Source organism: Artemia franciscana, chromosome 16 (genome assembly GCF_032884065.1).
Source record: "Artemia franciscana chromosome 16, ASM3288406v1, whole genome shotgun sequence".
NCBI lineage: Eukaryota > Metazoa > Arthropoda > Branchiopoda > Anostraca > Artemiidae > Artemia > Artemia franciscana.
Window position 1 is genome coordinate 23,894,581 of NC_088878.1, and position 26,814 is coordinate 23,921,394.

The following is a 26,814-nucleotide window of genomic DNA, read 5'->3' on the forward strand; positions in this document are numbered from 1 at the left end:
ATAAACAAAATGTGTCTAAGTAGCCTCTTATTTTGCACCCAAACAATTTTCCTCTTTGTTCTTTATTGCTAATCTTTTCCAAAGTTTGGGTATTAGACTTGGCAAAACAAGCTAGTTAAGTGAACTCCCTTTGTTTAAAACACGTCCATTTGTTATTTAACTCTGGAAAAACTTTCAACCGTACTTCCTATTGCTAAGTGTTGTGAGCAAATGTGCGTTGTGAAAGTTAAACCATGTTTTGTATGTAGAAAGTAATCACAGTACAAATACTCGTACACTGAATAACATGCATATACTGTACGCATATGCACAAATGCACATATACTGCAATGCTAAGTATTTTGAGGAAAAGTAGAAAATAATCGCTTCGCAAATGCACATATACTATGTAATACACATATTGTGTACATGTACACAATACATACTATAGATAAATACACATATATTGTAACGCTATGTGTCACGAGGAAATGTGCGCTCTGAAAAATCAATCTTGTTTTGCATATAAGAAGTAATCACAGCACGAATACCCTTTTATTGAAAACACACATATCTTGTATGCATATACACAATATACACAAATACGTATATACTGTAATGCTAAGTGTTGTAAAAAAAATGTTCGCTCTGAAAATTCAATTTTAATTTGTCTATTGAAAGTAATCGCAGCACAAATACACATATACTGTATAAACACATACTGTACACACATACGCAGTATACAATATGATGCTAAATGTAAGAAAATGTGTGCTCTGAAAATTCAATCTTGCTTTGCATCACAGCACAAATACACATATGCACATTACACAACGTTCCCGAATATACATATGGTGTAATGCCAAGTATTATGAGAAAATGTGCGCTCTAGAAGTTCAATGTTGTTTTGCATACAGAAAGTAATCACAGCACAAATACACACATCTCTTAACTGTCTCTTAAATAAAAATCTCTTCACTGTTGTTCGACAGTTCCTGTCTATATACCACCAGACCTGTTTAAACAAGAGCTAAGAGCTCATATGGCACTTGTGACGAGGCGAGAAGAGCTAAGAGCCAAGAGATCATATAGTATGAGCTCTAACAAAATTCTATGAATCAATAGATTGATTTAAAAAGGAAAATAAGAGGCTTAATGCCGGTCATGATTTAAAATAAGAGCTCTGAGTCACGATGTCCTTCTAAATATCAAAATTCATTAAGATCCGATCACCCACTCGTAAGTTATAAATACCTAATTTTTTCTAATTTTTCCTCTCCCTTTAGCCCCCCAGATGGTCGAATCTGGGAAAACGACTTTATCAAGTCAAATTGTGCAGCTCCCTGACACGCCTACCAATTTTCATCGTCCTAGCACGTCCAGAAGCACCAAACTCGCCAAATCACTGAACCCCTCCCCCCAACTCCCCCAAAGAGAGCGAATCCAGTACGCTTCTGTCAATCACGTATCAAGGACATTTGTTTATTCTATCCGCCAAGCTTCATCCCGATTCCTCCCTTCCAAGTGTTTTTCCAAAATTTCACCCTCCAACTCCCCCTAATGTCAAAAGATCTGGTCGGGATTTGAAATAAGAGCTCTGAGACATGAATTCGTTCTAAAAATCAAATTTCATTAAGATCCGATCATCTATACGTAAGATAAAAATACCCCAATTTTCACGTTTTCCAAGAATTACGGTTTCCCCCCTCCAACTCCCCCCAATGTCACAGGGTTTGGTCGGAATTTAAAATTAGAACTTTAAAGCACAAGATCCTTCTAAATATCAAATTTCATTAAGATCTGGTCACCCTTTCGTAAGTTACAAATACCTCAATTTTCAAATTACCCCCCCCCCCCCATTCCACCAAAGAGAGCAGATCCTGTCCGGTTATGTCAGTCACGTATCTTAGACAGTTTTCTATTCTTCCCATCCAGTTTCATCCGGATCTCACCGCTTTAAGTATTTTCTAAGATTTCCGGTCCCCCCAACTGCCCCCCCCCAATTTGCCAATCCTTTTAAATATCTAATTTCATTGAGATCCGATCACCCGTTCGTAAGTTAAAAATGCCTCATTTTTTCTAATTATTCAGAATTAACCCCTCCCCCAACTACCCCAAAGAGAGCGGATCAGAGCGGATCTGTTCCGGTTATGTCAATCATGTATCTAGGACTTGTGCTTATTTTTCCCACCAAGTTTCATCCCGATCCCTCCACTCTAAGTGTTTTCCAAGTTTTAGGTTTCCCCCTCCCAACCCCCCCCCCCCAATGTCACCAGATCCGGTCGGGTTTAAAATAAGAGCTCTGAGACACGATATCCTTCTAAATATCAAATTTCATTGAGAACCGCTCACCCGTTCGTAAGTTAAAAATACCTCATTTTTTCTAATTTTTCAGAAATAACCCCCCCCCCCCCTGTAACTACCCCAAAGAGAGCGGATCCGTTCCGTTTATGTCAATCATGTATCTAGGACTTGTGTTTATTTTTCCCACCAAGTTTCATCCCGATCCCTCCACACTTAGTGTTTTCCAAGTTTTGGGTTTTCCCCTCCCAATTCTCCCCCCAGTGTCACCAGATCCGGTCGGGATTTAAAATAAGAGCTCTAATACACGATATCCTTCTAAACATCAAATTTCATTGAGATCCGATCACCCGTTCGTAAGTTAAAAATACATTTAATAATTTTTCAGAATTACCCCCCCCCAACTACCCCGGAGAGAGCGGATCCGTTCCGATTTTGTCAATCATGTATCTGGGACTTGTGCTTATTTTTCCATCAAGTTTCATCCCGATCCCTCCATTCTAAGTGTTTCCCAAGATTTTAGGTTCCCCCCTCCAACTCCCCCAATGTCATCAGATCCGGTCGGGATTTAAAATAAGAGCTCTGAGATACAATATCATTCCAAACATCAAATTTCATTAAGATCCCATCACCCGCTCATAAGTTAAAAATACTTCATTTTTTCTATTATTTCCGAATTAACCGGCCCCCTACTCCCCCCAGATGGTGAAATCGGGAAAACGACTATTTCTAATTTAATTTGGTCCGGTCCCTGATACGCTTGCCAAATTTCATTGTCCTAGCTTACCTGGAAGTGCATAAAGTAGCAAAACCACAGACAGACAGACAGACAGACCGACAGACCGACAGAATTGCGATTGCTATATGTCACTTGGTTAATACCAAGTGCCATAAAAAATCACACCCTCTAACCATTTGACACCTTGTTTTGACCTTTATTGTAACTAGAAGAAAAGAAAATAACCTGCTAACTCTTAAGCAATGACTATATGTAGAGAAATGACTATATGTAGAGCAATGACAATATGTCAGAAATTGCTTCATTTCGGATTGTTTTTGCCTTTCCTATCTCTATAAGGCTCTTTTCCTTTGCACATTTCTATTCGGTCTAATTTGCGAATTTTTTCACAGTAAAAGAAATGCCAATATTTGTTTTTTGGCCATTTTGCTTTTAATTTCCTATTAAATTTTAACAAATTTTAGTATTAAAGGGAAGAGCTTTGAATTTTTTGTCTGTGTGGACAGGGGTTCGAGTCTTGGTGTTGCTGGTTATTTGGTTTGGGATGGGAGTGAGTGTTGTTATGCTGTAAGTTCGGCTAGAATCCACCCAGCCCTAAATGGGTACCTGGAAAAATCTGGGGAAGGTAAACAGGAAAGGTATGTGAAAGCAAAGAATGGCTGGCCCCCAACTAGTGTCCTTTTAGCTATCCAGAAAGATTGGAGGGCAACTAGCCCCCCTACCATGCTTTCCCCCCAAAGACATCCGATAAAATTTTGAGATAGGCCTTCGATTCAGCATGATGGAATCGTCCAATAACTATGCCTTTGAGGATGACAATACCCCAAGTAGCCCCTGAAAAAAGAGCCGTAGATTACGCAAGTTGGTTGCCGGTTGTTCACATATAGTAGTCTAGGCTATTTGTTATCAAGAAATGCACGAAAATTTTTGGTGTTGGGGGGGGAGGTGGAATATTTGGGCCAAATTTTCCAGGTGAAGTCTTGCACGGGATGGGGGTTCCTGGCATGATCTGAAGAACCGTCAGAAATTAAGTAAAAAAAAACAAGTTTTTTCGACTAAAAGTAAGGAGCAACATTAAATCTGAAATCTAATAGAAATTATTCCATGTATAAGGAGGGTAGGTTACCCCTTCATAAACTTTTTGTCACAATTGTTTAAGAAAGACTGCTTAAACACAAAGTCCGTGGAATTATGATTATAGTCTTTTAAAGAACTTCGAGACTTAAGCGTAAAGAGTGAAGGTTGAGGAAGGGTTAGTCCCCCTCATATACAGAATAATTTCTGTTCTCTTTTAGTTTTAATGTTGCTCCTTGCTTTCAGTAGAAAAAGTGTGCTTTTTTGTTTGTTTTTATGTTTTTATTTAATCATACTTAGCACACTGAGCAATAGTCGTTTTTTGTCATAGACCTAGACTCCCGTACCGTTGGTCATAATTTTTTTTTACGATGCACTGTATAACATAAAAAAAAACTTGCGATGTAGCAACTTATTTGTTTATGGGCAATTATACCATATTTGAATACTGCATGCTTTAAGTATTTTTCCTTAAAACCCACGCTTATAAATGCAGAATTTCTGGTTCGTCTGTTTTTTTTTTTTTTTTTTTTTTTTTTTTTTTTTTTTTTTTTTTTTTTTTTTTTTTTTTTTTTTATATAAGTGGTGGGATACGTTGTAAATATGCCAGTTTTAATATGATACCAAGTGTCATGGGGAATTATAAGAAGTGATAGTATTTCTATATTTATTTTTTAATAAAATCTTCTACATTTTGATATGCGAATTTGTTATAATTTAATTTTTATGAAGAAGTTCCGTGTCAATGTTTAAATGGCAATGAAAAAAATCAGAGAAAAAGGTTACATTTTTCCACTGATAAGGAATGTTTTAAGTAAACAGTAATATCACAGCTAGTGCAGTAGAGTCGATTAAATATCGTTGGTGCAGCGGTAGCTGAAGCCTAGTGTAGGATTAAGTTAAGAGCGATGTTACTCCCATCTACTATTTTTTTGGGGCAACTTCAGATAGAATGGGAAGGGGGTCGTTTGACAGAAATAATAATTTGCATTACCTTTGCGAGGGTTGAAATTGATTGAATGGTAACCATCTGTCTTGCGGGCAACTTTTGTCCCCAGACATCTCCGCGACCCCACATGACATTGGATCAAAATATTGAGTCAGCCATTCTACTCAGAATGCTCGAAAGATCCTAAAATGGGCCACTAGATATTAATTGGTCCGCTTAGCATTAAAGCCAAGGGCTCCAAATAAGGCAAATGGCCATTCTTCACAGACATATTTTAGTTGAAAAGTGTTAATGTTGAACCTTGCTAAATTCCGAAGGATGCGAAGTATTCAAATCTGCCTAGTTAGAGGCAAAAATTTGGGGACGTGACGCCCACAGTCCCCCGTCCCCTTGCACCAACTTTTTAACAGAAAGGTGGGCGTGCAACGCCTTGCTCAAACCGGAACCATGCACGGATGCTGAATCTCAGTTTAGAAATAAACCACGTTTAGGCTACGGACTGATTTAAATCCTGAACAACAATTAATTTTAAAAAAGCAAATTTTTTTTATAGAAGTTAAGAGCCTAGTTGAAACGTTGACGAAGAAAAGTTAAGACGAAGAAAAGTTAAGACGAAGAAAAAAGACGAAGTAAGACGAAAAAAGACGAAGAAATAAGACGAAGAAAAAAATCAGCAATTTAGGTAACATGTATTTGCAAAGCTGAATTAAATTGAATCGTGATATTTCCCGAGACTTGTAGAATTCTGAAAAACTTGCGCTTTACTGAAATACAAAACCAACGCAGCTCAAAAGGACTAGGAGCAGAAAAGTAACTTGCAGAAAACAAAGAACTAATTTATAAGGCTCTCAATAATCTTTCAGTGGTCATAAAATCAATGAATTTTAGTATACAATTTTAATATTCTAGAAAACTCAAACAAGCTTAGTTTTAGTTTAGCGTAGTTTTTTTTCTGAATTCGTTATTATCTCATAAGAAAGTATTCTTTCATTATTTTTGCTTCTAGGACTTCAAGGTTTTATGACAACTGATCGTTAAAGTCATATTATTATGAAGAACATAAATTTGAAACGAAAAATTCCATTTTCAGAGGGAGGGAGTGCCCTCTTCCTGCCCCAAAATGACGGATCTATGTGTGACGTTAAAACGAGTGATTAATTCATTCATGCCTTGACGGGGTGGGGGGGGGGGTGCAAATTTTAATTGCGAAAACTCTGCTTGGTTACTCATTACGACGTTTCTGTGATTTCGCACTACCCCTTTGGCCCTTAAAAAAAAGAAATGGGTACGTCAGGGTTTCAAGCTCCTTTTCAAAATTCCCGGAAATGTGTTTTTGTAATTTACTTTTTTTGGTGGGATAAACATGAATAATATTTATCACTATGCCTGGAAAAGGAGTGTATTAGAGGGGGATTGTAAACTGTCTCGAAAAGTTTTTATTTAGGATTTGACCTCTCCAATTCTCCCTCGCAAAAATAAATCTTCCTTCACTATCAAAGAGTCCCAAACTTTTTCATTGTTTTCTGAATCGTTTCCTGTAACTTTATCAGGGTCAATCAAGTTTAGTCAAAATAATAACTATTATTTCTAAATCAGCCTCAAAGGGCATTTTTTTTCTATCTAGATAATCTTTTTCAAAACACGCTTTAATTATTTTTTTTTTTCTCTTCCTGTGGACGGTGTTTCCTTTTTACTAAATTGCTGCTATCGCTGCGATCATGAGGTCAGTCCAAGTGGCGGTATTTTGGTGAGGGCGGCGACAAGGATTTTTTTTCGGTTTTTAATGGAAATTTAGAAAAAAAAACAATGAGCAAGTATACCTAAAACAGGGGGGGGGAGGGTTACAATACTTTCGCTTATATCGTAGAAATCGTCGACTAATCTGTCTCAGTCCACTTTCTTTACCTTCTCTTTTTTGACAGCCATGAATATGAGCTCAACGAGTCTGTCGTTTCCGATCGCTGATCTTAGCTAATCCTTCACACGCCCTAATACTGAGAAGAATCGGTTGCTGCTGACAGAAGTCACATTTTAAGTAGTAGCTAGCTTCATCAGTTATATCACTGCAGTGTAGACAATTGGGAAGTCGGATAAAATTTTGATAGCTTAGAGAAGCGGGAGAAAGCTGGGATTTTCTGGCATAGGCATCAACATCGAGAATCCCTCGATAATGATACATAACCCTTTCTATGTTCAGAGATTCGGGAAAATCGGAACTTGAAGGGTCGAAGGCAGACAAAGAGTCGAGCGGAGGCACATTTTACATAAAACGCCGAACCATCTCGCTCGTGAAACGGTCTATTACAACGAAGTACAGAAGTTTACCGGAGTTTGATGGAACTTGCTGAATGATATTCGTTTACCGTTTGTTGAGTTTGAAAAAAGTATCTGAGACTAACATAAATGGCTTGGCTTCTCTTGCTTCGAGCACTGATTTTGGATTGTGGAGATTTCGATTCCTGGATGTCAATTAAAGCAAAAAATTTGGATACGTTTTTGCTTAGAGTATTCCATTCGTTATCATTTCTGGGCTTTTGGTGTGTCCCGATATATACCAAAAATCACTGCAAGTGTCTTATAAGTCAGGAAACTTTCTGATGAAGTTTTTCTGATAAACAAGCTACAATGAGTAACGATTTTTTTACTATGTGCAAAGTTGAAACAAAAGAGGCCGAGTTGACTTTGTCCAGTAGTCCCTCTGCTTTACACGCTGGCTCGTCGTCAAAAATATCAGAGACTGTGGCTAGCACAGCACTGATTATATCAAATCTGGCCTTCACCTTGAAAATAGAGCGGACTGCGGAAAATCAGTGAATCTGGACGATCTTCTCTCGGTCCAAAAATTTTTTTCCCGCTAGTACTCTGGGATTCCACAAATAGTTCATGCCCAGTGTTTCTCCATCATATAAAGACGTAAAGACTTTGCACCATAGAGAAAAATTCCGACAGTTCACTGAGTTTTTTTTTAGGCGGTCAGTAAAAACCAAGTTAATCTGTGGGCGTGACAGTATACATAAACTTTATGAGGCACCTTCTCCCTAAGCTTTGCTTCAATTCCATTAAATTCCCCACTCATAAGACTGCCCAGTTATAACACTGGGCAATACACAACATCAAATCTGTGCTAATTTTATCTAAAGTTGGCGGCCAAAATTCTTGTTTGAATGGAATAAAACACAAACAATTTTTTTTTTACTTAAAGTAAGGAGCCATATTACTACTTAAGACTAACAGAAATTAGTCCGCATGTGAGGGGGCTGTCCCTTCCTCATCCCTCGCTCTTGATGCTAAAGTCTTAATATTCTTTAAAAACACTTCTCATTCAAATTCAACGGACTTTGTATTTCAGGAGTCATTCTTAATGAATTCGGACAAAAATCAAACTTTAGCCTTATGAGTGAGAAATGAGGAAGGGCAGCCCACTCCTATGGGGAATAATTTCTGCTCGGTTTAAGTTTGAATTATATTCCTTACTTTCAGTTGAAAAAAAAACTGTTTTCTTTTACTTAATTTCTGACCATTTTTCAAATGATGTCAGGAAATTTCCGTGCCCCCATGTAAAATTCTATTTGCAAGTCTTCCTCCTCTCGGAATGCCCCTTCATCGGGAAATTCCCCTATATTTCATATGGTAACAATACTGTAATGTTAACAATGGACAAACTGTATAACTTACAGCCCTTTCCCCGGGGGCTGTGGGGGGGGGGGGGTTTCATCGTTCCCAAAGGCATAGTAATTGGATTTTTCAACTCTGCTGAAACAAATGGCTATCTCAAAATTTTGTTCGGATGTCTCTGGGTAAAAAGGGGCGTGGGGCTAACTGCCCTTCAATCTTTTTGGTCTCTTAAAATGGACACTAAAGCTTTGAATTTAAGTTCGGACGAGCCCCCTCCTGATCTTCTATGACCATTGATTTTATGCGATCATCTCTGGGAAAAAACAACAAAAAAATATGCATCCGGGATCTTTCTTCTGACAAAAAAATCCACGTTCTTGTAGATAGGATTTTGCAATCTCTATAATTTGGCCCAACCGCCAGCTTTTTCTGCAGAAAGGGAGGTAGTTTTTTTCTTGATCTGCTCCGAACTTCTGTGGCAAGTATCATGGCCAGTGGGTCCTGCAGTTATTTTTATCATTTATTTATTTTCATTTAATTTTATTTTTTGTGAAGTTCAACTTCTTTGAATGATATTTATTTTTATTAAATGTTTTTCTTTATCTTGATTTTATAACAAAAAACTGGTCGAAAAAGATTTTCTTTTTTAAAAGTACGGATGACAATAATTATTTGGAGGGTTTGATGAGGGTAAGGGTGGTAACACTAAGGCTGTTTATGAATTGATTGCTCGTTTTTTAGTTAGAAATCATGTTAATTTATGTTTGTCTTACGCTTCATTTCTTTATTTTTAGTCAATTCGTACTTGACATTTCTTTTTAGTAAATTTATGCTTGATTTAGATTTTAAGTTTGTTCTTTATTTTGGATAGGAAAAGTATGCCGTTTCAATCAAGTACGGAAAAAAGAGACATTTTTGTTTATGGATCACATATCAATTAAAATAAAAATTCCTATTTACGAATATTTAAACCTTTTAAATTAAAATTACCTATTGTCGTTGTGTATCAAGGAAAGGTTAGTCTAAGGATACCCAGTAGCAGCTACCACTACCAAGCAAGTCTCCCCTTAAATTCAAAAGTTACATTACACCTGAATAAAATCTCCCTATCCTTCAAGATATTGGTTGGTGGAAAAGGTCGTACTCCATTCGGAAATTTAAAATCCCTCAATTTTGTCATTAGTAGTAGCGTGGTTGCCAGCTGGGGAGGGTAGTTGCCCTCCTTCAATTTTTTTTGCCGTCTAAGAACACACTTTTTGGTACTTAGTTGAAAAAATCGAAAACACACTCCTTTTTTGATTTTATAAAAGTTTTTTTTTTGCATTTTCATTAAAAGAGAAACTGAAACAGTCCTTGCACCCTCCCTTAAGTTTTGGTAGATTGGCAGGCACATGAATCCAAATTCTAATTTATTTGACTGGTAATTTGAAATTGAAACAAAATTCTCCACCAAAACTCTCTTTAATAGCTTTATAGAAATTAAACTAGTCAAAGAACTTGCATAAACAGCCCAACCCTAAATCTCCTGGTCTTCTAGCCTAGTCCTTAAATGACACACAAAAGCGTTTTTTGTTGTAATTGTTTAAAAGTTTATTATAAAGTTTTTTTTGGCAATTGTCAAATTAAACTACAACTTTTCAAAGACTAATTATATTCATTTCAGAAGCAATATTCTGTATAACGATTCAGCGTAACATAATGTAATGTATATTTATATGGAACAGGTTTGCTTTAACAATTATAATTTCCCATGACGGATTTTTATCAACATGACTAATATGACCTTGGTGATATTATCAATATGGATGTTTTATACTTAATATTTAGCTTTAAAATCGAATAGTTATATCTTTAATTATTTAATTTGATGAGATAGGGATTTGATTCAGCATAGTTGAAAGGTCCAACATCTATGTCTTTCGGAATGACATGACCCCCATTGTCGCAGGGGAAAGCACTTTAAGTTCCATGATTTGCTTATTGTTCTCATAGAGTATTTGTTATGGGGAGACATACAGACATTTTTCTTTGGGGGAGGGAATTTTTGACAGTGAGAACTTTCCGTCGAGAGGAAAGTTTCTGGAAATATTTTTCAAGGGGAAACTGTACATGGGGGGGGGGGTATCTTGGCACGAATTGAAAAACGGCCAGAAATTAAATTTTAAAAAAATAAGCTTTTTCAACAGAAATTAAGGAGTACTATTAAAAGTTGAAACGAACAGAAATAATTCCGTATATGAGGGGGACTGCCCCTTCTTCAGCACACGACCTTAACGCTAAAGTTTGACTTTTTGTCACAATTGTTTTTGAATTACTTCTGAAACACGGGGTTGAATTTGAATAAAAGTATTTATAAAAAACTTTAAAACTCTAGCGTAAAGAATAAGAGCTGAGGACGGGGTAGTCTCCCTCATATGCGAATAATTTCTGTTCGTTTTAACTTTCAATGTGGCTCTTTATTTTCAGTTGAAAAAACTTTTTTTTTATTTCATATAATCTAAACTCGTGAATTAAATACTTATTTACTTACTTAAGTCCCATCCATCCTCGCGGGACGTTTTGGGGCCACTTCTTTTGACAGGGCATGAACTAGGGCTCGGTACGTTGTTCTATCGTGTGCAGTTCGAGTCAACTCAACGATGCGCTTTCGGTCAAAGTTTTCAATCCACCTCTTGCTAGGTCTTCCTCGTGGTCGAGATCCGTCTATGGTTCCTTCGAGGAAGATTTTTGGTAGACGGTCGTGGTCCATTCTCTTGACATGCCCGAGCCATCGCAGTTGTTGTCGTTTGATTTTATTTAGAATTGTGTCGGGGGACTTCAGCCGTCTTCGCACCTCCTCATTGGTCACATGTTCAGTGTAGGTGATTCTTGCGATGCGACGGAGACATCTCATCTCGAATGCAAGTAGGTTGCGCTCATTTTCAATCTTCAAGGTCCAGGTCTCACACCCATATATAGCAATTGGCACAATCAGGCTGTTGAAAAGTTGAACTTTCAGCTGGTTCGACAGGTTTCGGCATTTCCAGATATTTGTGAGCCTTTTAAAACTGGAGCTAGCAAGAGCTAAGCGGCGTTTGGTTTCGGAGGTATGAAATGCAGAAGAAAAATCTTGGTTACAACATACCCGTAACAATTTTTTTTTTTTGTAAAATTCCACAATGAGGGAGTTGTCAAATCTTTTGAAGTAGATTTATAGCTTGGATGAGACCCAAGGAAATTGTTTCAAGCCTCATACCCTTGCTCAGTCTTGATTATAAGGCCTTAGTCTCACAAAGGTTTTTGTGAGACTATTTCTTAAGTTTTTTGAAAAAGCCATAATATTGCTTCAAATCCTCATGAGTTCCTAGAAATCGTGTTTCCACATCAGAGGGACAAAGAAAAGGAGACTAAGAACCAAAATTCGAGGCAAAATATTTTTGTGTTCTTCACAGACCTGTGTTTGGTGGAGTCTTCTAAGCCTTTGAAATTAGGAAAGAGTAGATATAGTAGCCTGAGAACACATTTCTGGGTATTTTCAGGTCTTGCGCTCATTCCTGAAAGTTTTATTTACCTATGCCAGCTACTTTCGAAAATAGCGGAAAACCCTTCATTTAGAACTATACCCCCCCTTTTTTTTACAAATTTGCGAATTGTCACTCTGGCGATAATAAGTCGAAATTTCCGTCTTTAGTTTTTTTTGTTTTTTTTTTCCTTTGAACTACGCCTGAGTTGATCCATGTCCAAGTTTCCGACGTAATTTCTTTCCCCTTTTCTTGTCAGGTGGACAAAAAACTGAAACGTGTTTAGGGTCTAGATTTAGTTGTTGTTTTTTTTTCTTCTTGTGACAGGCGATTATGCGGCATTCATAGAGATTGTGGTAGTGATCAGGGATGCATTGATTTAGGAAAAGGAAGAAATGACCTACTATTGAGGTCGAGGGAAAAAAAGGATGTGAACTTGACTGCATTTTTCCTTTGTGACATAACGAATACTTATTAGGAAAGTAATCCAGAGAATAAGAACACACAAATTAAAGAGACGGACGTGTTGACTAAAAGCAAAAAGAGGCAAGAAAGAAATTGTGGAAATGTTTGATATTACGCAATAGAGATGAATTGATATTTTTTAATGCTATTTCCGGCAAAGCAAAAATACAATTTATGTCCGTTCCAACTGTTATGGGTGCAGTATTTTCTATAAAAATTTAGGTACATAATCCCATTTTCTATCATGGGATAGACTCTAAATAATCTCAATGTTCCCTTAACCTTTTATAAAATAAGTATGACAGGGTATAACCTCCCCCTAAAGTATTCTTTGAGTATAACAGCCCATTTTCAGAGGTAAAATTAGCGTTATGCAGCCTACGTCGCTTGGTTTTGAACACGATTTTCAGTAGGTATTTAAATGATGATTAATCAATATACACAATGACGGCACTAGGCTACTCACTTTCCTTGGTGCCATATCTCGTGCGGTCAAAAGCCACTTCTCAGTGCCGCCTGCGGGATGGATAGGCGAGAAATTCTGGCGAGAAAATGTTTGGTTTGGTATTATTATTGACATCTTTCTCCGTGAACACAGATGTAGATAATCGGGTTTTTTAGCTCCTTAACCCCTTGACATACATGGATAGTAGCCCACCCCTTTTTTTTATTTTTCCCGTGGTCATAAACTACTAGTAACTTTTTGAATACCAAAGAAATCATCTAATGCCGTCTTCAAACAAAAAAGGTCCTTATAGCCCTCTCCTCTCTTGAAATCTAGGATAGCATCAGAAGACGCACTATCTTAATGAATTGTCGTGTTGAAACTTTCAACATAATATGGGTTTTCCCACCGTCCAAACAAAAAACTGTTAGCTAACAATTTTCCGAACAATAGTGTTTCCGTCGTCTAACTAAAAACTGTTATCCAACATTGTTAGAGAATATCTTCAACAAATCGAATACTTGTTTGAGATTACATAAAAAAAACTAGTTTTTTTAACTGAAAGTAAGGAGCGACATTAAAACTTAAAACGAACAGAAATTACTCCGTATATGAAATAGATTGTTCCTTCCGCAATCCCTCGCTCTTTACGCTAAAGCTTTTAATTGTTTTAAAAAGCAGAATTGTGGCAAAGAGTCAAACTTTAGCGTAAAGAGCGAGGGATTGCGGAAGGAACAATCTATTTCATATACGGAGTAATTTCTGTTCGTTTTAAGTTTTAATGTCGCTCCTTACTTTCAGTTAAAAAAACTAGTTTTTTTTATGTAATTTCTGAACGTTTTTGAATTAATGCATGTTTGATTTTGACTCTCCACACGTAAACTATTCAAATGAAATTTGCATATTAATTCCTTTTTTGGCTAAATGGCTTTCTCTTAGTTTTGATCATACGATTTTGAGAAATATGGGATGGGGAAGGAGGCCTAGTTGCCATGCAATTTTTCCGTTACATAAAAAGGCAACTATTAATTTTAATTTTAACGAATTTTTTTATTAGCAAAAAATATACGTAACTTAAGAATTAACTTACGTAACAAACTTTTATATTCTTTAATTATTATTATGTATATGAGGGGGTTTGTACCCTCGTTCTTTACACTAAATCGTAAGTTTTGTCCCAATTCTTTAAGAATGACCCCTGAATCAGAAAGGCCGTAGAATAAATAGTTGAAATTACTAAAAATACTTTAGCATAAAGAGCGAGGTATTTATCGCCTCCTAAATACCTCGCTCTTTATGCTAAAGTATTTTTAGAACCCCTCATATGCGTAATAATCTTTGTTCGTTTTAAGTTTCAATGCTGCTTCTTCCTTTCATTTAAAAAAACGTTTTCATGTTTATTTTTCATTGTTTTCTTATAGCAATGCTAGAGAATCCTGCGCCCTTTTCATTGAATTTTTCTTCCCCCATGACAGATTCCTCCAAGGAAAGATCCTCCAACATAGCCCCCTCTCCTCAGCCCCACCCCCAAACAAAATAAAATCCCCCTGAAAACGTCTGTACACTTCCCAATAACCATTACTATATGTAAACACTGGTCAAAGTTTGTAACTTGCAGCCCCTCCCCCAGGGATTGTTGGGGAGTAAGTCATCCCCAAAGACATAGTTATTATGGTTTTCAACTATGCTGAACAAAATGGCTATCTCAAAATTTTGATCCGTTGACTTTGGGAAAAAAATGAGCGTGGGAGGGGGCCTAGATGCCCTCCAATTTTTTGGTCACTTAAAAAGGGCACTAGAACTTTTCATTTCCGTTAGAATGAGCCCTCTTGCGACATTCTAGGACCACTTGGTCGATACGATGACCCCTGGGGAAAAAAAAAAAAAACAAAAAAAAAAAAAAAAAAAAACAAACAAATAAACACGCACCCGTGATTTGTCTTCTGGCAAAAAATACAAAATTCCACATTTTTGTAGATAGGAGCTTGAAACTTCTACAGTAGGGTTCTCTGATACGCTGAATCTGATGGTGTCATTTTCGCTAAGATCCTACGACTTTTAGGGGGTGTTTCCCCCTATTTTCCTAAATAGGGCAAATTTTCTCAGGCTCGTAACTTTTGATGGGTAAGACTAAACTTGATGAACATTATATATTTAAAATCAGCATTAAAATGCGATTCTTTTGATGTAGCTATTGATATCAAAATTCAATTTTTTAGAGTTTTGGTTACTATTGAGCCGGGTCGCTCCTTACTACAGTTCGTTACCACGAACTGTTTGAAAATTGTTGGAGAATTTATTTCTGTGAACTAACAATTGTGTTTCTGCCGTCTAAACAACTACCTGTTAGCTAACATTGTTAGCAACTAGTTGGATGGCGGAAAAATCCCTGATATTTCCAACCTCTCCATTAGTTCAACCTCGTCGGTTATACTCTGTCTTAGCAATGTTTTGTTACGTGATGATTCAACTTCAAATATAACTGTCTGCTTTTTTTGTTCTATTTTTAATTGCCGCCCTCAATTTGTTGCCGAAGATCGAAAATTTCAATTAATTTTCATTGCGTAGTTAGTTCTTTTCTATTGTATTTCACGAAATTTAAACGGGAAATAAAAATAACGGATTTATTTTCTATCTCTAGTAAAGGAAAACCGACAATTTAGTTTTTGTCTTTCAAGATTTCTTTATCTAAACACATAAATAGAAAACAAAAAACTATTTTAACTCCCCCATAGAAGGTTCAATGACTTGTAACGTGGGGGAACCTAAATAATAATTACGCAAAATGTTGATGTGCAAAGAAAATAACAACCGCTCAGTTATTATAAAACTCAATTATTTAACAAACGCTAGACTATTTGTCATACACTACAATGGACTGGCGAGAAAGAACAAAAATGAGATAATCTAAAAGACTGAACGAAAAGACTGACGAAAAAACAACAACAATCGAAAATCAGCTTCTTACTTGACAAAGACAATCGAAAAGACTGACAAAAAACAACTAGAAAATAACACAAGATCAGACAATTTTATCGAAATAACATTTTGCTGATCGGAGGTGTGATAGAAAGGCAACCAGAATCACCATGCTCTTTTTTTATTCCCTCAGCAACCCCCTACTATTCCTGTTTGGACTTTACTGAGAACAATTTCAATTTCAAGTAGTGGGTCTTTTATTTGTCATTGCAACAAATAAGCTAGTTAAACTAACAAAGACCAGAAATTACAACAAACACGAGAAGAGTTAATGCCCTGCTTGCCTTGTAAAGACCAGACTTTCCTTTTTGCTTTACTGAAAACAATTTTATTTCGAGCTATGTGTTTTTATTTGTCGTAACACAAACACAAAAAAAGATAGGAAATCACAGCAATAACCAAGATTACTGAAAAGAACGAAAGAATGTAGATTGAGAGTTTGATATATTATTATAATGGGTACTTGTGTCTTATAGCCACCACACTCAAGTTGTGTCGAGAAGTGAAGTTTGGTTAATGCTAATGAAATAAAACAAAATTTGATGTAAGTGTAATACTTTGTTAACAAAATTTTGAAAACTACAACAAAGAGTTCTGGGACGGGGGACCGCCAAGGCCGCATTATATTAAAAACGTAACTTAAGCTAACCTAACCCAAATACCAACTAAATATTCAATTAAAATATAGCTACAATGTAGTTTCCCACCGAGCCGAAGCTAATACTGTCTGGTATAAAGACTACCGGCTATTGAAAGAAAACCGGATATTGTCTAATGTTCGCGGCACAAGATCTTGAGTATGGTGGCTTTAAGGCAAAAGTACCTTATATTGATTATTCATTCCTGAATATCTAAGCAATTTTTATTTACTAACGTTATTTAATAAAAAATTAACAAATTGTTTTAACTGAAAGTAAGGAGCAACATTAAAGCTTGAAACGAACAGAAATTATTCCGTTTACGAAACAGGCTGCCCCCTTCTCAATATCCTGCTCTTTACGCTAAAGCTTTTTATTACTTTAAAAAGTAAAGTTGTGACAAAGAGTCAAACTTTAGCGTAAAGAGCCAGGTATTGAGAATGGGGTAGCCTCTTTCGCATACGGAATACTTTCTTTTTGTTTTATGTTTTAATGTCGCTCCTTACTTTAGTTGAAAAAATGTATTTCCTTTATTTAATTTATGATCGTTTTTCAAATAATCCCGGGAAATCTATGAGAAGCAAAATCGTGTACATGATTTTTGAAGGCGTTGTGGTAAAATTAATCCATCAAGAAACAATAAATAAAATTATTTTTCAATATGTTGATAACGCAAATTAACTTTTTGTTGTTAATTTTCCCAATTACCTGTGTACCTTTGGCTGTTTTTCTTCGTTTTTTCACTTCAAGGGCGGTAATATTCTATTTTATGATATATTTTTCATTATATGCTGATTCTTTGATTACATAACCTGCTTTTAAAATATTCAAACATGACGGTTAATTTTCTGAAGCTGGCGTCATAACATCGTTGAAAATTGTTCAAGGTTGGACCAAATACACAAATTTTGGAGGAAAAGGTTTAACTTCATCTATGTTTTACCCCCGGTCCCCAAATGTCCCATGCATTTTGCCATGTGTCGCTCATGTTTTCAATGTGTACCCATAAATCGACTCAATGATGAAAATCAAGAAGCAGAAAAACACACAAGATTGTTTTACCTTGATCCCCTTATTCGTTTCCAGGATGTTGCAGATAGACTGTTTTAGTAACCCGGCAAGACAAAATGTCTTCTAATTTACCGCATTACCTAGAAGCGAATAATCTCTAATTCTGATTGGGGTTTATAGTGCAAAATCATTTTATTGGATTGGTGATATAACATTTTCTATCTAACGCAAAAATTAAGTCTTTTTGCCTCTCCCCTCCTTCTCCTGCTATACACAAAAGTCTGAACTACGTCTCTCCAAATCCCCAAGCTGTTTCTGAAATATAGTGGGATATGGTGTTGTGATAGCACAAATGCGTATAGCGTTTGATTTAGCTCTACTCTCTCCCCCAAGTCATAGTTGAAGTCAAGTCATAGTGCAATTATCCTCTCCGTCCTCCCCTCCTAAACAGTCTCCTTCTAAATGTTGAAATAACTTTCAATTTGATATACTAAGCCTAGATATCCCCTAATCTAGTAATGTAAAGTATTTTCAGTTTTCACACTAGATTTGACATCTTTCTCAGATGCGACTGTTCTCATGGAAACAGGTAGTTCTGGGTCCAGGGGGGTCCTGTCCCGCTACCTCTGGTTGATAATTTCTTATGTTATCAATAATTCATTCATTTTTTTTTGGCAATTCAGAGGATTTCCCTTAGGTTAGGAGGGGGGAGTATGAAAAAGTGCATATTTAGGCTACAATGCTTTATTTTTGGAATGACTTGCTTTTACCAGTATTTGATCGCTGTTTTCCCTCTACCTCCTTCTCCTCCTCTCTTGTGCTGTGGATTTACGGCCTAATTAAGATTTTAATTTAAACTTGGTAAATCTGAAAACAACCCGTGTCTGTTTTTCTAATTTTCTAATTCATTATCTTACAGGGAATCAGATATAAACAGGGACTAGCGGATCTTTAATTGTTTGTCAATCACCGCCGTTGATTGTTTTGTGGAACTTGCTTTTCTGGAAATATCATCATTCCGTGAATCGGTGTAACAGATGGTTTCTATACTTGACGGTAAGGATAATTTCTGCATATGAATTTGATTCTTTGAAAATATTTGATAATTAAATTTTAAAATCCCGTGAAGGCTAATGGATCTAATTTAATCTGTGAAATAAATTATTCGTAAGTAAATTCAATTTTGATGCGCGAGTGTTGGCTTGTTAGCTTAAAGTTATTTTCTTAAATACCTCAAAAAATTTGGCCAACATATTTTGCTGCAAGAATTTTTTTTGAAATTTGTGAGAGTTTCTGCAAAGTTTTAGTACGGGCCCTTTCCAATTTGTCGTTGCTAATGGATAGGGGTAATTTGCCCTAGAGACTTCTGCTACTAGTGGATTGGTTTGAATAGCCTCTTCCCCCTACCCATTTCGTCACCAGCACTAGGAGTGTGAGATTAATTATAGACTAATGGAGTTGTAATTCTAGATTAATTATAATGATTAACTGTAGAACTAATATAATTATTAATTAATGTAACGGCATTTTAAATTAATTTTTTAGACATAAAGTGTTCTTCTGGACTCGCGAATCAACTGTAAAAGTTATCTTACTGATTGTAAAGGTTATTAATCATAAATAGTAAAATTTGCAAATAGTAAAAGTTATTAATTGTAAAAGTTATTTTACTAGTGATGATAGTAAGGAAAAGAGGGTTGTAAATGAATTACTTCGCATGGCAGTACTGAGCTGGAATAGAGTTATTTCGGACACTCGGAATCTCTTTTCGTTGATAATCTGGATTCTTGCTTTGTATTGACAGATTGATAAAAGAGAAAACGTAATAACCCTGATTAGATTTCCAAAATTAATTATGTGGTTGATTCTAAAAGTTTTACGGTACATTTTCTGACAAAATTCGTATTTACTAATATTTTTGAAAAGAAACATAAAAACCAAATGTACATTTACAAAATTACGCACAATTATTCACAACTTTAACTTCTAAGCACTTTTTGGGTTTCTAGTTTAGCAGAATTTTTTTTCTTATTAAATTGACTATCTTATTTCTGAATATTGTTCATTAGTAGTCCAATTTTAAAGATTTTCAACGTAAATAGTATCTCAATTAAGTCGTCAGTGAAAAACCTTTACAATCTGATTATCACTGAAAGAATCCTAGGTCCATTTCGACTGCTAGGAACGCTATCCAAGAATAGTATAAAAGATGGAGCTAATTTTTTTCTTTTGTAATAAGATTTTCGAACTCAAAACGAAGGATGTATCTCGTACTTTTTTTCCGCAAACAAGTAAAAACATATGAATAATTTATCTAGTGGGTCTTTGTCCACTGATCCCTCCGGCAGAGGTGTAATTACTTCAAATGAAAACTCATTTCGTTTTTATGGGATGGGTGGTCGTATAAACTTTGGACAGGGATCATTTGATTGGAAACTGGAAGTTATAGTAATCTTAATACAGTGCATTATTATGCACTACTTAGATCTTGCTTATATCCCCATGTGCCTCATGAGGCACCTAGGGCATCGACAAGTAGCCTCTAGTCTTCGCAGTATGCTGCTGCCTCCAGCAAATCTTTCCACTTGGGTTGCAGGGACATTTCAAGAGAGTAGGAATTTGACTAGTATTTGTGACATAAGGTTCTGTTGAGAAGGCAGATCTTCCTCGGTCCTGTAGGCTGCCACTGAAGGTTGCCTTGGGAGTTATAAGGGTCTCTCATTGCCATCGATGTCGACCAATAATATACGTAATAAGAGGCTGGTTGGTCATTTTTGGATCTCAGCATTTAAGAGTCTATATGTCCAGTGTTTGTTAAGGATTCTTCGGAGACAAGCACTTCTAAAGGTCGTCGATTTTGCTTTCTGTTGATATGCTATAGTTTTGCTGGCTACGTTAGAATTGTCGGTGCGTTGCTATAATTTCAATTCTTGCTTGAATTGAAAAGACCGCCTATCCCCGGATTCTCTTCGTCCTATGGAAAGCTCTGTGGATTGCTTGACCTAAAAGGAACCCTATTTCTTTCTGCAATGAGTCAGTGTTTCAGTTATACTTCCCAACTATTTATATTCGACATCTTGTTTCAACTCGGTATTACCGCACTTGGTCTCAAGTAGTGATTTTGAACTGGTTTTGTTGGTATTGATTTGGAACCCAATTTGATGCGGCTTGGTCTTTATTTCTACAAAGAGTTGCGCCTTGCAGTTTTCGAGGATTGACTCCTCTACTTATAAGCTTATAGATATCTGCAATACCCACTGGAAATTTAAGTTCAGTATCCCGAAACAGGCTTTCTCTTACTTGCGAAAGACACTGACTTTGGAACGAACTAGTCTACAAAATCTTTCCTTTCCATTCTCACAATACAATTTACATTTGGATCTTAAACTGGCCCAGTCTGCTTCAGACCTTTTCCAGAAAGGAAGATAATCTGACCGGATTTGAAACCAAACCCGTAAATCTGCAGGATCAAACTGTAGATTGAAATAACATTCTAGATCAAATTTCTCATTAACTTATACCAAATAAAGTAGGTTTTTGTACTTGTTCCTAGTTAAACTCCTTAATAAAAATATTCATGCAAAAAACTTGAAGAACCATAGGCGGGTAAAATGAAATTTGACTCTTTGAGTTGTTTAACAGAAAACTTACACGGCATTTATATCTTGAAAATAAGAAAAAATCGGAAATGAAATTTTTAAGGAAAAAGAATTCCTTATGTAATTCTGTAGTATTTAGTAGTCATGGAAAAAAAAAAACATCGGTAAAAAATTAGCAAAAACAGTTAAGAACACGTGATATCACACAATTCAAGAAGGCTTAGTTTCCCGCTCCAGCGTGACAACACTGATAAAAATATAGTAGGGGAACACAGGGCGGATCGGGGTATTGAAATGATTTTATTAATTAGAAAGAGTCAATATAAAAGGAACGGGATATTAAGATGGTTTTTATTAATTAGAAAGAGTCAATATAAAAGGCTATAAAATTTCTAAAAAGTACATTGTATTGTTTTAAATGAAGTTTCACACTCATATTGTAAAAAGTGAACGAATCTTTTATTCATTTAAGTAAAATATAAAAGCAGTTGAAATACCCTGTTCTGCCCCGGATACGGGCACAACGGAGTGATGGTTAAAACAGTATATCTATAAAAGTTAAACTGTTATTTGGTCTTTATTCACTTTCCTTATGCCAACAAAACTAGTTGAAACATATTCTTTCATCAAATTAAACTGATTCTTAATTATAAAATTTACATACAAGAATAGATTCATCGTTCTCGCTATCAATTCCTGCACAAGAGTTGTGGGTCCATTTTTTACATATGGAACAAGCAACCCATCCCTCAGTTGACCTTGAGTAAAACTCATAACAATATAAACATTCACAGTCGGAAAACTCATCAGAATCACTGCCGTAAGTTTCAGGTTGTTTCTTTATCTTCTTCGTTTTTTTTTCTTGGCACTTTGTTTTTAGAGTTTCCGTTTAGTTTTTTTTTTCTTAAAAAGTGTCTTCCGTGCTCTTTCTGTCTTGGCAATCTACTTTTCTTTTTTCGCTTTTATATCATCCTCTAACCCTTTTTTTGTATGGTGAATCAGTTATAACTCCAGTCGTCCCCCTCCTTCAATTCCGTCCTTTTTGCACTTCCTCTGACTTTTGGAATAGGAATTAAACTTTCAGCTGAAACAATAAACTTAGTTGCAGAGTCATTCATGTCAGTTGTAATCCAAGAGCATACAGGAGTAGCCCCATCATTGGTGTTAAATTGAACCTTTATATCTGGGGTGCCATTAACACCAACGGTAGGACTAGAAATTATAACATCTTCACCCCTATCACTACAAGTATAGGGATTTTCTTTTTCAACAGATGAGCCTGACGAAGGTTTTCCCACTTGTTCTTTCTCTGTCGTTGGAGGTTCTTCAGTCGTGTTTCGGATTGAAAGTCCAGCTTGTTCGATGTCAGTAGTGTTAGCAGGTAGGAAATCTGAATCAGAGAATATTACTGGGTTAGGTGGCCAATTTCCTGTTGCTTTAAACCCCTTAATTGCAATATTCATAGAGACGAGTTAGGTAAACGTTCATCCGATGAGTGGTGAAATTTGAACCAGCGTAACAACTTTCCCTGGGTTGCAACGAAGCAACTTTCGAAGCTCGTCAGCTTAGTGAAGTCTCAAAGGCTTCTTGAAAGACACACCAAGTGGCTGTAACTTGTGAGAACAATGCGGGGATAAACACAGCAAAGAAACGCCTTTATCTCTTGCATTGTCTATAATCTCTAGGTTCATGTAGTGGAATGTTAGTCTAATATGAGAAGAACCGAAAAGTCCTTGATGCCTTAGAAAATGCTACAAAATTTTTAAACCAGACTAAAAACAGCTCAGCGGTCATCCATCCAGTGCTGCGAATCTCAGTCCAACTCCCTAGAGGCTGTCTCTGCTCAAAAATCTTCTGAATTTTCTTCCTCGTAAAAAATAACATCAGAGGCATTACGATCCACTCTGAGACATGCAAACTAGGCAAGTTACGGTTCCCCTCTTTCCGCAGGTTATTGTACCAACTTATCGTTTATCCTTGCAAGCAATGATTTTTGAATGGTTCTTGCGGTTCACTGAAACACCAGTTTCATCGCAATTAAATTTCTGCTGTGCTGTAAGTTTGTGTTTATCTATCAATTGAGTGAGTAGCGAAAACAACTCCACTGAATCCCATAGATCTTGCACCAGATTCAACTCGGGCTTACAAATAGGCCGAGTAGGATTTCTCTTAAAAATCCGTTGGCCAGGTCCGGACCAGCTATTTCACTTTGAAATCTATGATCTATGCCATTTCTTTGAGATAATTGGTAAGCTAAGGTACGTAAGACCTTCATCGTCCGACCAAACAACCGAACCTCCATAGTTTTTAAGTACGTCTCAAGCTCAAGCTCCTGTTCTTGGACAAACACGGCTTGAAATTTTCCAGCAGTTTCATCAATCAGATACTCAGGATTTTTCTTTTTTCTTTCAAGAGTAGTTTGAGGAACTTCAAACTCATCAGAAGCCTTCAGACAGCTACATCGACCAGAAATAACCGAATCAACAGCATTGTTCATCGCCTCAGTAGACCAGTAGATTGTCTATTTGTCTGTTTCTCATACACACGACCCATCTGAAAATAAATTAACAACAGTTACTGACCCAATTTTAACGATTGGTCAGATCAAAATAGTGTGGGATGGAATGGGATATTTTCCGCCCCACCCGTTCCGCCCTAGGAACACAGCTTATACTTGGAGGTTATGGCTACGCGAAAACTTCAAGTAAAGAAACAATAAGGTGACTAAAACAAAGCCAATTGAGGTTACTACAAGTATGACTAGCTATAGTTGTAATACAAAGAAGTGTGTTGACCTTGCTTTGATTATAAAATCAATAAATTGTTACAATCCAAAAGCAAATAACTAGACGACAACAGGTTCACTCATCAAACGAAAAGAAACAAAGCCAACACGAATGCCGTAGTTCAGCTGCACCGAGCTGGAGTAGTTGTAGCCATTGCCGCTTGGAGCAGTACCTTTCATGTCATCTAAAAATTGCCTACTCCCTTCCACCCTTTACCCCGTTCCACCCCGGGTTAACCTACTATCCTAAACAACCAAAATACAATCCCATAAATTTTCCTGCAACATTGTAAGGACGTGAAATACACTCTTTCGTTTTGGGAACGATGGTATAATTTAATGAAGCAATTTAAGGCCCTCAAAGAGATGGGGTGACTGAAAAAAAAAAACAGACTAAAAGTATATGATACTTTTGGTTTGTTTTCTTAGTTGCCCCTCTTCTTTGAGGGCCTTAAATTATTTCAATTAAATGAAGAATTTTCAGATTTTTGCCTCGTGATTATTTAAGTATTATTGGATAAGTTTTGTCTGCGTTGGAGAATGAGAACTGGAAGACCCTTTTTTCAAGAAAATCTTTGAAAACAGGCATTTTCTATCATGGCAGCTAGTTTTATTGTTTGGAGGGCTCTGCTATCGTTAGGAGTTTTTGTCTAAGTTTTATCTTCGCCTCGGGATAGCTCTGGAGACATAACTGCTGTCGTACGAAAAATTTGTTGAAATTGATTATGGCCTCGCGATAAACTGGTAGGAACGCATGCTTAGTGTTAGCTTATTCAAAATTTCAGTTAAATCCCTCAAAAACTAAGAGTTACTTAAGCTTAGGATAAAGCTTTTACGTGTAATTTTGACTGCTTTTCTAACGTCAGTAGTTAGCCTATTTTGATTGGTGAGCGGCAAGGGTTAACCGCGGTACAATTTTTATAGAGATTTCAATAAAATGAAAAAAAAAAGGACTTAACTTTGTAAATTTCTACTCGGAGCCTATGGCAATGAGACAGCTTTTCGTTTATTTACTTGTACAATAGTAAATTAAAAAAATATATTGCAGTTATTATTGTGAAAATTGATTTAGCTTTTAATCTGGTTCCTAGTTTTAAGCTATTATTATGACAATATATTTTTTTGTTTCACATTGCCTGAGATGCAAACGATTTTCTTCTAGGTATTAAAGTTAGATATATAAGACTTCCTATTTACTATAATTATCAAACATTATTATGGCTTTAATCAGAGGTTTGAATGTAATTAAAACATTTGCCTTCTTTAATGCGTATTAGATATCCGACTTGTTTTAGTCGGTTATGTAAATTGAAATAACACATTTATTTTTTTGATCCTATATTAGTATCTAACTATTACATCGGAAAAATCTATATTTTAAGTTGTTTGTTGAATTTGGTTGCGCAAAATACAGTATTAAAGCATAATTTATTGAAATGCATCAACACGAATGTTTTAAACTCTTAAAAATACTATGAAAGAGAACTATTTTGCATAACTGGTAAGTTAGTATCCATTTGTTCTCATATAATTAAAACAGATTTTTAATATACAGTTTTAAATAAATTTCTTGTTTTGTGTAGTCATATTTGTTGTTTCTTCTTGGAGATGTATGCTTTTCATATTTAGGAACGAAAATATTGTAATAGGGCAACTTCATATGCCTCAATAGCTCAATTTGCCTGATCATCTTCAAATCGATTCTAGCCAATTAGAAATTACGTATAGCTACGAGTCGGTTTTTGGATAGATTAATTTTCGGTCCTTGTTTCCTCTAAATATGTTTTTAAAAAAGAAGATTCATGAAAATGTACGTGTCAGATACTTTTTATTATTCTGCTATCTAATGAAATACTACCATCTTTTAATTTTCCAATTAATCCCTGTCGTGTAATTCTTTAACTTCCTTCCCTGTCTCTATGCCGATGTTTTCTCGGAAGAACTGTTTAGAGGTTGCTAGTGGGTCCAATTCAAAAAAATGAAGGGGTATATGTTTTTTTTTTTTTTTTTTTTTTTTTTTTTTTTTTTTTTTTTTTTTTTTTTTTTTTTTTTTTTTTTTTAATGAAGTATCTTGTAGGCTACTTTCAAAAAAATTTCCAAGAGAATGGGCCCTGAGCCATACAACAATTTCAGGTAATTCAGCCCTTGTTCTTTCTTTGTTTATTAATAGAAAGGCTAAACCCATATAAAACTTTAGACTGAAGACCAATTTAAAAAGATATTTTACTTATACCGTATTTAGCTAGCCTTAATCAGTAGCGTCACTTTGCAAATATTAAAGGGAGCTGGGCAAAATATGTTTTCAAATATTTAGGAGGGGGAAAATTTGCCTTTTATTCAATTTATTCAACGAAAATGCCAAAAATCTTTTTTTTTTAACGATAATATCCCAAAAAAGGTGTTTTTAAAAATCTTGGGGCTTACCAAAAAAATTGAAGGGACAGAGGACCTACAGCTTTCCTCGACGCTACAAAGACGTTTTTCAATGACAATACGGTAGAAGTATATTTTTAAAATTCAGAAGAGGGCAATGCTCCATCCTCCATTGAAGCCCCTGGAGCTTGCACACTGACGTTTCTGATATATCAAAGAATGGACTTATGTGTGATGCCAAAGTTGGTGTGGAACGATGCTGTTTCTCATGTTATTTTCATTTTCTTACCTTAACTTTATAATCTATATAGATTTTGCTTTCTGATTATTTGGCTCAGAGTGTAAGAAACATAATCCTAATT

At 35.9% G+C, this 26,814-nt stretch overlaps 2 protein-coding genes across 14 annotated transcripts in view; one reads left to right on the forward strand and one right to left on the reverse strand.

Annotated features, from left to right (window-relative positions):
- The window catches only part of LOC136037250 (muscleblind-like protein), a 295,621-nt gene that overhangs the window by 78,339 nt on the left and 190,468 nt on the right, over positions 1–26,814 (forward strand). For 9 of the 13 annotated variants that reach the window (XM_065719866.1, XM_065719865.1, XM_065719873.1 and 6 more), the window contains 2 exons: positions 5,596–5,724; positions 18,615–18,751. In XM_065719866.1, coding sequence (XP_065575938.1) covers positions 18,733–18,751 — 19 coding nt within the window. In that variant the 5' untranslated portion in view covers positions 5,596–5,724; positions 18,615–18,732. The remainder of the gene's footprint in view (positions 1–5,595; positions 5,725–18,614; positions 18,752–26,814) is intronic. The other 4 variants (XM_065719871.1, XM_065719874.1, XM_065719870.1 and 1 more) reach the window with 1 other exon arrangement.
- LOC136036794 (uncharacterized) lies at positions 11,188–11,550 on the reverse strand. Its single transcript, XM_065719123.1, has one exon. The coding sequence runs from the start codon at positions 11,548–11,550 to the stop codon at positions 11,188–11,190; it is 363 nt and encodes a 120-aa protein (XP_065575195.1).